General features: G+C 41.0%; 1 protein-coding gene across 2 annotated transcripts in view; it reads left to right on the top strand.

Moving 5' to 3' along the window:
• The first annotated feature begins 2,166 nt into the window (after nucleotides 1–2,166).
• The window catches only part of Clcn5 (chloride voltage-gated channel 5), a 154,168-nt gene continuing 143,427 nt past the window's right edge, over nucleotides 2,167–12,907 (top strand). The window contains exons 1-2 of one of the 2 annotated variants that reach the window (XM_031386267.1): nucleotides 2,167–2,414; nucleotides 4,705–4,868. In XM_031386267.1, coding sequence (XP_031242127.1) covers nucleotides 4,853–4,868 — 16 coding nt within the window. In that variant the 5' untranslated portion in view covers nucleotides 2,167–2,414; nucleotides 4,705–4,852. The remainder of the gene's footprint in view (nucleotides 2,415–4,704; nucleotides 4,869–12,907) is intronic. The other variant, XM_031386204.1, reaches the window with a different exon arrangement.

The following is a 12,907-nucleotide window of genomic DNA, read 5'->3' as shown; positions in this document are numbered from 1 at the left end:
GAAACCTGGGCTGCCTTGGTCAGAGGAGCTACTTTTTGCCATGGGCAGCGGTTAATACAGAGACTCACAACTGCTCAAAGTTCTAAGAGTCTGAGTGCTCAGGCCTAAGTCTAAATGACAGAACTCTCAACCCTGCCCCCCAATTAGGCCTAAGGGCCTTTTTACAAGAGGAGATTGAAAGAATGCAGGAGCTGGAGGATGTAGAGGAGTGCTGTAAAAGACAGCCCTTTGTACTCAAGGTCACTGAACTCAAGAACAAGAGCAAGCCTCCAACATTCCTACAGAGATGGAGAGATGATACCCAGGCTCTGCTTCTTACTGAGAGGCCATTGGTAGTTGACAGCTTCCCTCGGAGAGAGAATTACGCTTCTTCTTCTCCTTCTTTTTTTTTTGTTTTGTTTTGATTTTGTTTTGTTTTTTGAGACAGGGTTTCTCTGTATAGCCCTGGCTGTCCTGGAGCTCACTCTGTAGACCAGGCTGGCCTCGAACTCAGAAATCTGTCTGCCTCTGTCTCCCAAGTGCTGGGATTAAAGGCGTACACCACCATCGTCCGGCTGAGAATTACTCTTCTTTGAGGGTAGGACCTCTGGTAGGTTTTTCCTGGTCTGTTGAATGGTCCCACACACTTGCAAATATGGGCAACACTAACTGGATTTATTGGGTTAATAAAACAAGAAATTTGAAATTTAGGAGGGGAGATGTTGAGGGAAATATGGATTTCTCGGTGAGAATTGGAGGGGGCAAATGGGAGTGTATAGGATTATGGTTTATTGTATACATGTATGAACTTCTCAAAGAAAAAAAATAAAAGCCTAGGGACGTGGCACAGGCCTATAATCCCAGCACTTGGGAGGCAGAAGCAGCTGAATATCTGTGATCTCAAGGCCATTTTAGTCTACATAGTGAGTGTCAGGCATCTAGGGCTAAAGAGTGAGACCCTGTTGCAAGAAAGGAGTACACATGGCTCCAGCTGCCTATGTAGCAGAGGATGGCCTTGTCATGCACCAGTGGGAGGAGAGGTCCTTGGTCTTATCAAGGCTAGAAGGCCCCAGTGTAGGGGAATCAAGGGCAGGGATGTGGGAGTGAGTGGGTGAGTGGAGGAACACCCTCATAGAAGCAGGAGGAGGGAGGATGTGATAGGAGGTTTCCGGGAGCAGGGGAAACTGGAAAAGGGGATAACATTTGAAATGTAAATAAAGAAAATATCCAATAGAAAAATTAAAAAAGAAACTAAAAAAATAAGAAAATTGAAAAAATACTATTTACTATAGTGGATTCTGAATTTGAGTACTAGGTAGATTACTTGTGTTGATGATGTGGATTCTAGTCTTAGTTCTTGCAATAAATTAATAGCTGCACTTTATTTGTGTAACCTGTTCATTCTTTAAGAGGATAGGATATTTCTTCTAATTATTTGGAGTGACTTTGGAGACAGAGAGACCTCAGTTGGAATCTGAGCTTTATTTTGTGTTTTATTTGTCTGTTTTCGAGACAGTGCCCTGCCTTCAAACTTACAATATAGCCTAGCATGACCTTGGAACTGATTCTCTTGCCTCCAACCCCAAAGCATTAGGATTAGAAGTATGTGTCACCTTGAGTTTTCGCTTGGTAATGATTAAATTGGCAATAATACCGATAAGTAACTGCACTATAGATTTCCCTGTATTGGATTAAATTGGCCCCTGCAAGCACCACTGTATTTGATCACTATTCCTATGGCTACTACAGTGTGAGATTGGAAAAGCTACGCAACCTTTCTGTGCCTCTGTATTTTTATGAGGGAAAATGGATAATGACACATACTTCATGAATTCTTGCGAGCATAAAATGTAACGAATAAAGTATAGTAGCCAGAACAATGCCTGGCATACAGGAGGCTTAAATTTGTGGTCTGATGTCCGCTGTGGGCAAGATACTCAGGATAAACAGTTTGCTGTAAAGACAAAAGCAAAACCAAGGTAGGCAGTCTGCAAACAATGAAACCGAATGGAGCATTGCTTTTTTTTCCCCCCCAAATGCAACTGACACGCCCCGCACTTGGCTTGGATCCGCCCAGTCCTCATTAAATATGGCTGCAAGCCGGGCTACCCTATTGCGGTTGCGCATGCTGAAGCTCCTCCCAGCTGCAGCTTCTGGTCGGCGCTTTCCCCCTGGCTGGGCCGAGGTGCCTGGAGAGGGCCCTCCGTGGCGCGCATGCGCAGACTCCGTCTTGGCAGAGCTAATACTCCAAGGCGCCTGTCACATGAGCCTCGCTCCCGCTCCGCTCCCCCTCCTCCCGGCTGGGCTGTGTGAATGAAGCTCTGCCGGCTACGTGGGGCGCTAGCTCTACTCGCGGTGTGGAACGCCAGAGCCGACTGAGTGCGCTGCCCACCGCCGGTGGACGCGGGCTCCGCCGCGCCGGATCTCGGTGACAGGTAAAGGCAAATGGGCTTCCCTTCCCCAACAGGTCCTCCCCTGGTCGCCGGTCGCCGGCCCACCCGAGGAGCCCCCCTGGTACAGCGAGCCGCGGAGAGCGCTCGCCTGCCACCCGAGGTCCTCGGAGCTGGCGTGCCCTGCCCGGCCGCCACAGAAGGAGGTGGACAGGCTGGTTCCTGCCAGAGCGGGGCGGCATCTCCTCGGCAGCCCAGCCCTGTTCTGGGAGCAGGGTCCCCAGGCTGCCGATCGAAGTTTCCTTGCCAAGCGGCGCCAAGCCCGCCCAGCTTTGAAAGCGGGGAGCTTGGCTGCCCGCGTCGCTTCTCCAGAGGACTGGGCTGCAGCGGCGGCATTCGCTGGGAAAGCGCAGCCGAGGCCAGGTTCTGCTTGCTCCCGCTTTGGACCTGCCACAGGTTTCGAGGGGTTCTTAAGGGAAGTGCAGTCCAGACGGTCTGGGCGAAGAAGTTGGTCTGCGTTTTCCCCCTTTGCCGCCCAATGCGCTTAGCTGCTGCTTCCAGACGTTGGAGCCCTGCGCTCCAGCTCCTTTCCGAGTAATGGAAAGAAAGCTTGAGTTTAACTTTGATGCGCTTTTTACCTTTATGAACGTTTCAGAACAAATCAGTTGACTGAAGTTGGACGTGTGTCTATGTGATACCATGTCAGTGGAAGCTGCGCCGAGTAAATGAGGGGAAAGCCAGAAGGTGAAGCATTAAAAACCAGTGAGACTCCCCTTTACACATACTTCATAAATGTATTAGTAATTTCCCGGATTGAATTTCAGAGCTGTTAAATTTCCCCTTGTTCCACGACGCGCTCATCGATCAGTACTTCCTAACAGTAAAATAGGGGGGGGGGTTGGGGGGAAGCAGACTTAAACTGAGCCATGTTCCAGATAACTCATTGGAACACTTTTTCCTGGTAAATTAATTCATCCTTAGAGTTTAAGTTTCTTAAGCTCTCTTTTTCTTGGATTTCAGGAGCCTTTCCTCATCCAAAGCCCAGTCTTTGTTGGAGTTTTGAGGACTGGCACACACATGAACCCTTTTTGTTCTTTAAAGAAAAAGAGGTCATTAAAGAGGGCCAACACTATTCTCAAACTAGTATTAGCCTTGAGCATTTTGGGCTTTAGCTTTTCCACTTCAGAGTTGCATACGTTGGTTATATAAAAAAAATCAATGGAAGTAGGAATTCACCTCAGGCCAAAATGGTGAGGGCCTTTCTGGAAAAAAATTGCAAATTAGCTTTTATGCTCAATGTGGAAAATAAATTATTAAAAAACTTGTTTAAATGCACCAAGTGCTTAATATATGAAACTTCCAAACCAAACTAAGACCAGTAATCATACCCGTTCATTTTTCCTTTGCTTTCTAACTCCTTTCATATAACTGGAAACAGTATTGTTTTAAGACTGAATTGAAAGATCCCAAATTTATCAGTACAGTTGTGTGTGTGTGTGTGTGTGTGTGTGTGTGTGTGTGTGTGCGCGCGCGCGCGCGCGCGCGCGTGCTCATGGGTGGAGGCGCAGCTTTGCGTAGCCAGCTCTTTCTTCCCATCTTTACTTGGATTCCTGGGGTTGAACTCAGACTTGGGTGCCAAGCTCCTTTTAACTGAGGAGCATTTTCAACAGCTTTGAATTTGAAAATGTATCAGTGGGAGTTAGCTAAATTACTTTGATTGTATTAATATTAATATTGTAGTTTTATGTTTTTCTTTGTCCTTGACTCATTCACTCATTATACAAACAATAGAACATGTTCACTATAGGAATTTTGCAAAACGAGGAAAGTACAAAATAAAGTGGAACGGAAGAGCCACCCCTCAACGAGTATCATTACTTCTTACTTTTTTATGCTTCCTTTTTTTGTATGTAAGATTTATTTTAATACTTTACTCACAGAGTCTTCTCTATTTTCTACTGATGTCTTCATATAACACTGCAGCTTTATGGGCAGAAGAAGAATTCATTCACCAGAGTGTGGAAAGAAACACAATGGCTATCACAATTTACTCCAACCAACCCTTTAACTCATTCCTTGATGAGTATCCAGCCCCATTTACTGAAGTCCCAGTGATTCATACAGGATCCTACAGCAGTGAATGACAATGTTAACTGACGGTAGATCTCTACTCTCTCACCAGCAATACCTCGCTGCTGTGAAGGGGGAAACTTGACACTGCTTATGGTTGCTGTCTTTGAAAGAGAGGTTCAGAGGGGGGTAGGGGCTCATTTTCAAGAATTTGAAATTCTTTGTCTTCTCTTGCAATTTTCATTCTTCTGTTTTACATTTTCAGGTTTGGGGCCTAAGAATCTTGCAGAAAGAAGAACCACACAGTTGCATCTCCATCTACACCCTCCTTTAAGTCCCCCTCCAAAACGGCAGGGGGGGGCTCTGGAAAGCTTTGAGCCTGTGACCCCATTGTGGGAGAAGATAGGTACAAGATGGCCATGTGGCAGGGTAAGAAATTAACACTTATTCCTCTAACTGGTTTTTCCTCCTGCTGTCTTCCACCCCCCACCCTACCCCTAGTGCCAGTGGCTACCAGCCAGCTGTTTCTTTAATTTAACCCTTTCTTCACCAGGACAATGCACATTCATTTAAGAGAAGCTGTTGTCTATTCAAATGATTCTCAAGTGGATGTTAGTGGGGAATCAGACAAATGTTACACCAGAAGCATTGAAAAGAATTTCCTTCAATTAAACATATATTCCTGGGGATTATATGTGAGGAGATGATACCTTTTTTTCCTATTTGTGGTTTTCATTTGTTTCAAGCAAATTCATATTGTAAGATTCTTGAAAGTCGGGGACACACTTTGCTGCCCCTCAAGCTTCGTCTTCTCAAAGAAGACTTTTTTGGGGTTTGACAGTTAAAAGCCCCATTGAATCTTATGTTTATATTTTGGTGCTAGAAGGAAGATGCTCATTTTCATATTACAACGTACCCAGAGCCAAGCTCAACAATATTTTGGGTGATAAATTATATCTCTTGTTATGAGTTTCTATCTCATGCAAAGTTGTTATTTTTAGGGAGGTTGGACATCAGTCTTGAGGACGATCAGAATTTTCATTAGACTCTTATGATGACCACAGAAGAAATGTGGGTTTAAGAACTGATTGACAAAATCTACTGAACTCTGTCTGTGACCCACAAAAGGTTCAAGACTGCTTCCACGAAATAGAGTAAAAAAAAAAAAGAAAAAAAAAACCAACTTCGATATCTGTGAATGTTCAGAAGCTAGATTTGTCTATGGGCTTCATGAGTCTTTAAAAATGTTCTCTTGAGTTTGTGATTTAGAACATGTGCATACCCGAATGTAACAAACAGTTTTGATATACATGGATTGTCAGCTTAAAGATGTTTTTTGAAAGGAGATTTGGCTTGTATGCTGGATTTGATGGATATTTATCATAAACAGTGAGGTGGCTCAGTGGGTGGAGGTGTTTGCTACCAAGGCAGGCAACTTGAGTTCTGTCCCTGAGATCCATCTGATGGAAGGAGACAACAGATTCTCATAAATTGCCCTCTGACTTCCTCATCTATGACACGTGGTGTGTGCGTGTGCATGTGCATGTGTGTGTGCAGTTAAATCCTAAGAAATTCTTTTCATTCAACAAACAGAATAGAGATAGGAGTAAAGCACAGAAGCTTGGCGGGTTCCTCATGATCTGGGAAAGACAGACTTATGAATAAACTGTGTCACATTAAGTATTACCATAGGGAGAGGTGTAAAATGAGATGCAAGCCTAGAGAAAAAGCATGGTGAACTTTGAGGTTTGAGCTGATCTAAAAATGAGTAGGAGTTGGCCATATGGATATGTGAGAGAATCGCGTTTGAGGCAGACAGAGCCGCAGTGTTCAGGAACCTCCAGCTTGCTTTGTTTGCCTGGTGTGAGATGAATCAAGGAAGGGAGTTGGAGGCCAGAAAATAAAGAACCTTATATGTTCTAGGAAGGCTTTTTATACTCTATTCTGGAGACAAAGATTCTAAACAGGGAAGTAACATAAGCAGATTTGGTTTTAGAAAGATGACTTTGGCAGCAGTACTGAGATGAGGTGGTGCTGGAGACAGTAAAAGGCTGCACTCATTGAGAAGTTTTCTGAAGTAGTGGTTTAGGGGAAAGGTAGTGAGGGTCTGAGAAGAAAAGCAAGGGTAATGCTGTTGGAAAGAATACGGTGAATTCCTGCATGCTGTAAGACGGGACTGAAGATCTGACCCTGGACTGACAGCCAGCTGGGGTTTGGAGCTACAAGTGCCATTCTCTGAGATGGGAAACATGTGAGGTGGCTGAAGGGGATGCTAGACGCTAGTGTAATAAACTTTTGACCTCCTTGGCTCCTTTTGATTCCTTTGGGCTGTCAGGTTGATGTTTCAAAGGCATTTTTGAAAAAGAATCCAGCCCGGAGTGTGTGCGGGTGAGGACTGCTTTTGTTCCTGGTGATATGCATGAAGTTTCTAGTTTTTCCTCTACAATTGTGCTGATTAGTTGTTAATAATGTCTTATTTGACTATGAAATATTATCATGTTTAATGACTAGTAATTATTAATCAATAAAATGTCATCTTTTCTTAGCAGCATTTCTTAAGAGCTGAGGCTCTGCAATGTGATCTGCTTAATTTTAAAATGGACTGAAACCTTGTTCTTTTGATTGTTAAGAGGGAAGAGTTCTACATAATTTAGCATTTAGGATCACTGCATTTTATTGACTGTTTGGGGCAACTTTTAAAGGGAAAATAATAGTTCCAAAGTTAGCCACATGAATCTGGATTGAACTCTTGGCTTTATGACTTGAGAGCTGTGTGGCTTTGGGCAATTTATTTGAGCCCTCTGTGATTCATTGTCTTTATTTGTAAAATGAGCATGAGAATAGAACTTACTATAGAAGGTTGTGAAGATGGATTGAGTTGAACTTAATACTATACAACTGTATACCCATATTCTAATCATGAGACACTTAGAATGTAATTTAGTGTGTAAAAGTATTCATAATTTAGTAATAGCTATGCCTACTACTACTGCCACCTGATATTACTATTGTTTTACTTTAGTTTGGATGGGACTGGAGCCTTATTCTGAAGATGTCATTTCAGGTTGTCTCTGGAAGCCTGGCCATATAATAGTCTGTTTGGTTCTTCAGGTCGAGGTTTAGATCTGAAGAGATTCTTAGGAAACAAGTAACTGTCATAGAGTCCAGCATGCCCTAGGTCAGATAAGTATTAGTTGAGCTGAATGGCAGGACTTGAACTCAGTCTTGGGGTTCTCTATACCTGTTCTTTTCATGGGTTTATGGAAGAGGGAATGTGTGAATCTGTCCTCAGTTCAAGGAAGCTTTTCATTAATTTCTGGAGGCAATTAGTTGGGAAATTTTAAGAGCTAAAAATCTCAAATCTTTTTTTTTTTTTTTTTTGATCATTAGTGACTAGTTCTTCATGGAACATCTGATCAGAATTTGTGTACCTCTTCAACAGGGCCAATGTTATTATTTTGAGCTCACTCAATGGAGCCCTCTAATGCATGGTCTGGCTACCTTAAACAGAATGTACAGAGGGTGCATTCATATTTCTGATAAACTGAAAGTCAGTATTAAAAACATCAGGGGGTTCTGGTCTAATGATTAAGAAAACACCAAAGAGCAGGCTAGCTAGTTTGAAATTATAAGGAGACTCATATTAGTTGTTGATAACTAGTCTTTACTGAACCCAAGTTATATACTGGACACACTGCTGGGCCCCACAGATGCAGAACTCTAGGAAAGCAGATGCAGACTCTGAGCTCCTGGAATTTGCCAACTAGGATAAAGGTAACATTTCAAATGAATAAAATAGTTCATTTAATAATCTTGCTAAAGTAATTTGGAAAAAATTATATTTACATACATTTAGGAGGACTAAAATCGTTTTAAGTACTAAAGGAGGGAGGCTATCAAAATTTTCTGTGCTTTAAAACATATTTCTGCTCAGGTCTCACTCCACCTCCATTAGAATTCAGTCCTAAGACTCCAGCATTTAAAGGAGCCTTGTGAACAATTCTGATGTCTAATCTTGTTTGAGAACTGCTTCACTAAGTAATTAAAAGTTAAATGAGAGTGAAATGATAAAAGAACTAAAAAATAGGGAATGACATAATCCTGGGTAGATATTTATATGCATAGTAGCAAAGGTAGACTTAATAAAGAAAAAGATTAATATCATTAATTATGTAACAATTTAAAACTTCTGCACATACCACAAATAAAGTTAATGAGAAAACTAGGAAGAATTCCATGAGGTCCATTGTATTTACCACAGGAAGAAGAAACATGTGGCTACTTTACTAGAAAGGCATGCAGTAGATGGGAGAAAAATATGCACAGAGGAACACATAAAAGGAGAAATTCAAGTGGCCAGTAAACTTGAAAAGTGTATTATCTCAGTAGTTGTGAAAGAAAGGGGAATTAGAATAGCATGAAATTTTCTCTAGTATAATTTTGCAAAGATTAAAAAAGGATGGCAGAACTCAAAGTTGGTAAAACCATGAGGAAGCAGCTGTTCTCACATGTCTCCTGAGAATGACAATGGAGAAATACTTTAAAAATGTTTACATTTTGAGTGGGTGAGTAGGTGGTTATTCTCTACCCCCCTCCTCAAGGGACAGGGTTTCTCTGTGTAGCCCCAGCTGTCCTAGAACTTGCTTCGTGGACCAGGCTGGGCTCGAACTCAGAGATCTGCCTGCCTCCACCTGGAGAGTAGTTAATATTTTTTAAATTTATCCTAAGGAAAGAATTAAAGATGGTGCTCCAAGCATATATGAATCAATATAACTGTAGTACTTAAAACGATTTTAATCCTCCTAAATGTATGTAAAATATAATTTTTTCCAAATTACTTTAGCAAGATTATTAAATGAACTATTTTATTCATTTGAAATGTTACCTTTATCCTAGTTGGCAAATTCTAGGAGCTCAGAGTCTACATCTGCTTTCTATCTTTCTTTCTTTTTTTTTCTTTTTCTTGTTTTTTTTTTTTTGAGACAAGGTTTCTCTGTGTAGCTCTGGCTATCCTGGAACTCACTCTGTAGACCAGGTTGGCCTCGAACTCAGAAATCTGCCTGCCTCTGCTTCCCAAGTGCTGGGATTAAAGGCGTGTGCCACCACTGCCCGGCAACTGCAGCATTTTCTGTGTTGGGAAAATCAGTGACATCTGTATTCTATTGCAGTCATACAGTGGAATACTACAGTTCCTAAAAGTGATAGTGCCCTACTTATTGACTTAGAAATTGATTTATGCCATAGTGTTACATGGGAAGAAAAGCAGATTTCAAATGATTAATAGTTAAAAGTCTGGTTCATTGTGTGTATTAGTATTTCTCAACTTGACCCTCACTAAAATATTAATTGATATGATAGTAGCTAACCTGATAGTTCCCAACTCCTGTGTTCATTAGCATCATTGTGGATTAAAAAAAACTTTAAATTGGGGCTGGAGAGATGGCTCAGCAGTTAAGAGCACAGGTTGATCTTCCAGAGGACCTGAGTTCGAGACCCAGCACCCACATGGTGGCTCACAGCCATCTTTAACTCTAGCACCAGGAGGATTTGACACTCTCTTCTGGCTTCTGAGGGCACTGTGGTACACAGATGAACATGCGGGCAAAATAACCATACACATAAAATAAAATAAAATAAAATATATTCAGGCCAATTTAATCTGATTGTCTCTAAGTGTTGTGTCATATGCCTTTAATCCTGGGGAGAGACAGAGACAGGCAGATATCTATGAGTTCAAAGCCAGTCGATCTACAGTAGTGACTTCCAGGCCAGTCAAAGCCACATAGTGAGATGATATCTTTAAAAAAAAATCTGATTCTCTTAGAAAGGGTGGAGATTAATTAGTATTTTTAAAGCCCCCCCCCCTTGTGATTTTAATGTGCAACCAAATTTGGGAATCACTAAGTAGTGGTTGAAAGGATTAAATAGGAAAAGTAACTGTTTCATATATGGGTTCAATATATAGTAGTAACTATTGTTGGGATTTTAAATTATTAATTGTGTGATCCCATTTTAATATATGTTTTTGTGTCCACAAATGCATAATACCAATAAAAGTCTGAAAGGAAAGCCAGGCATGGTAATACAATTCTATAATCCCAGCACTTTGGAGGATGAGGCAGGAGGATTGTCCTGATTTCAAAGATAGCCTGAGCTATATACCAGATAGTCTGGGCTATAGTGTGAGGCACTATTTCAAAACAACAAAAACAGACAAGAATTATCTGCAAGGATACATACAAAATAATTTAATAGGTATAGCTCATTAGTAGAATGCATGTTTTAGCACATACAGTGTCCTAGGATCTATTCCCCAGTGCTGTAAAAACAGTATTAAATAAAAGATATTGAGGGCTGGAGAGATGGGTCAGTGGTTAAGAGCACTGACTGCTCTTCCAAAGGTCCTGAGTTCAAATCCCAGCAACCACATGGTGGCTCACAACCATCCATAATGAGATCTGATGCCCTCTTCTGGTGTGTCTGAAGACAGTGTACTTACATATAATAAATAAATAAATCTTAAGAAAAATTTATAAAAAAGTTATTGAGATGTACATGCCTATAATCTTAGCACTCAGGAGGCTGAGGCAAGAGGAGCACCTGGGTTACAGTGTGAAATCTTGTCTCAAACAGGCAAAAACAAAACAATTAAATTAAAAATTTACTTTATTACATGGATTGCTTGTTAACATTTTTTAAAAGAACTTAATTTCTGAAGGAAGTATACATACACATATACACACGTTTTTACCTTAAGATATTTATAGTACAAAAACTAGATATAGTTTCAATAATGGGCAATGCAAATAAATTATGGCAGGTGTATATAGTACAGTATTTGGCCATAAAGAATGAAGACTAATGGCCTGATGTTGTGATTTCAGTACTTGGGTGGTTGAAGCAGGAGAAATAAGAGTTCTAGGCTATCCTAGGCTAGACTAATGTGGTAAATGCTTATGAGAGAAATCCACACTAGGAGAAATGCTCCAAAGAAAGGGCCTTCCTCCAAGTGCGAGGCTAGGCTTAGGTTTTTCTTTTTTTTTTTGATACGTTAGCTAATTTTACAAATTTTGTACAAGCAACTTGTATTGCTTTTAAAAGCAGCGAACAAGTGATTTGGAAAGGAGACAGAAAAGTCTGTGGACTTCCAAAGAATGCCTAAAACAAGTAGCACACAATTGGGTGTCTGCTTCACTTAATGTATCCCATCATACCTCTGAATAAAAAGAAAAAGGGAGATCAGGCCCCTGAGTGTTTGGTTAGAGCAGGCTTTTTGCTATTAATACTTCCACGAGGACTTTTAATTTTTGGCTGCCTCTACAATTGATTTAAAAAAATCCCTTGGGAGAGTGAAAGAGCGGACAAAGTGACTGCGCAAAGCAACATGGGAAATGACAGAGCCTCTAATGAAAACTATGTCACTGTATATGTGAAAAGAAAGCAGAGGGAGATTGTAATAGAATGCATAGTTGTAATGGCAAACAAGTCTGTGGGCCTCACATGCAAAAAACTAGGGATTTAGACCTTGTAGGTTTTTCTTTTCTTTCCCATCATAGTGTATTTGTAAATATTCCAATGCTCTAGTGATTTGGCTAACACATGGTAGGCCAAGATGGAGTGTTACAAAGCAGTTCAGGAGTTGATTGCAGAGGTTTGGTGTGAAATCTGGGTAGTCTGGCTTGCTAATTGGACCATTATTACCTAGAAAAACCCATCTGCTCCCAACTTGACCAAAATGGTAGCATCCTTTTGACTCTCAGAGTGAGAATCAGGTTTTTATGGTAATAGCAAAGCAGCAGCATCCAGCCGATTTCCCTCTCTGTCTGGCACAGTGCCGCCCTGTGGCAGGCGCTCAAGAATTGAGTTGTCCATACAAATAAGGATTTGTCAAGAATACAAATAAGTTATGAATATAATAAAAACAAGTAAACAAAGGAATTTTGTCTCGCTTTATCACTTTTCTGCAATTCCCCAGAGGGCTCAAAATGAATGGGGAATGAAGTTTGATGCCGAGGATTGAATCAGAAGTAAAGGAACACACCTTTTCAGACATGTTACCATCTAATGGTTCTTTCCCAAGCACACAGCTGTGGAGGAAACCCAGGGCCTGGTATCTGATATGACTGGATTTGAACCCACTAAAATTACCTCCACTTCAAAAGACTAAATTGTCTCATTGTGGGTCTAACATAGTCTTAGGGAGACAGTCACTTGGCTTATGTCTTGGTTCTGTCACTGTTAGCGGTTAGCTTTGAGCAAGTTATTTAATCTTAAGTGCCTCACCTTCATCACCTATAAAATGGGGTCAGTAAAAATAGCTACTAATTAGTCTATCAGTGTAACAATTGTTAAAGGGTGACTGGAAGGATTGAATGAGTTAATATACATTTATGGCCCTCTCACCATTGCCTGAGTATTGTTCAGAAGTCACAAATGCTACTAGTATGCAAAAGACATATATATATATA

This window comes from Mastomys coucha, chromosome X (genome assembly GCF_008632895.1).
Source record: "Mastomys coucha isolate ucsf_1 chromosome X, UCSF_Mcou_1, whole genome shotgun sequence".
In the NCBI taxonomy this organism is placed as follows: domain Eukaryota; kingdom Metazoa; phylum Chordata; class Mammalia; order Rodentia; family Muridae; genus Mastomys; species Mastomys coucha.
Note: the sequence above shows the minus strand (reverse complement) of the source record. Positions and strands in the feature narration are given on the sequence as shown.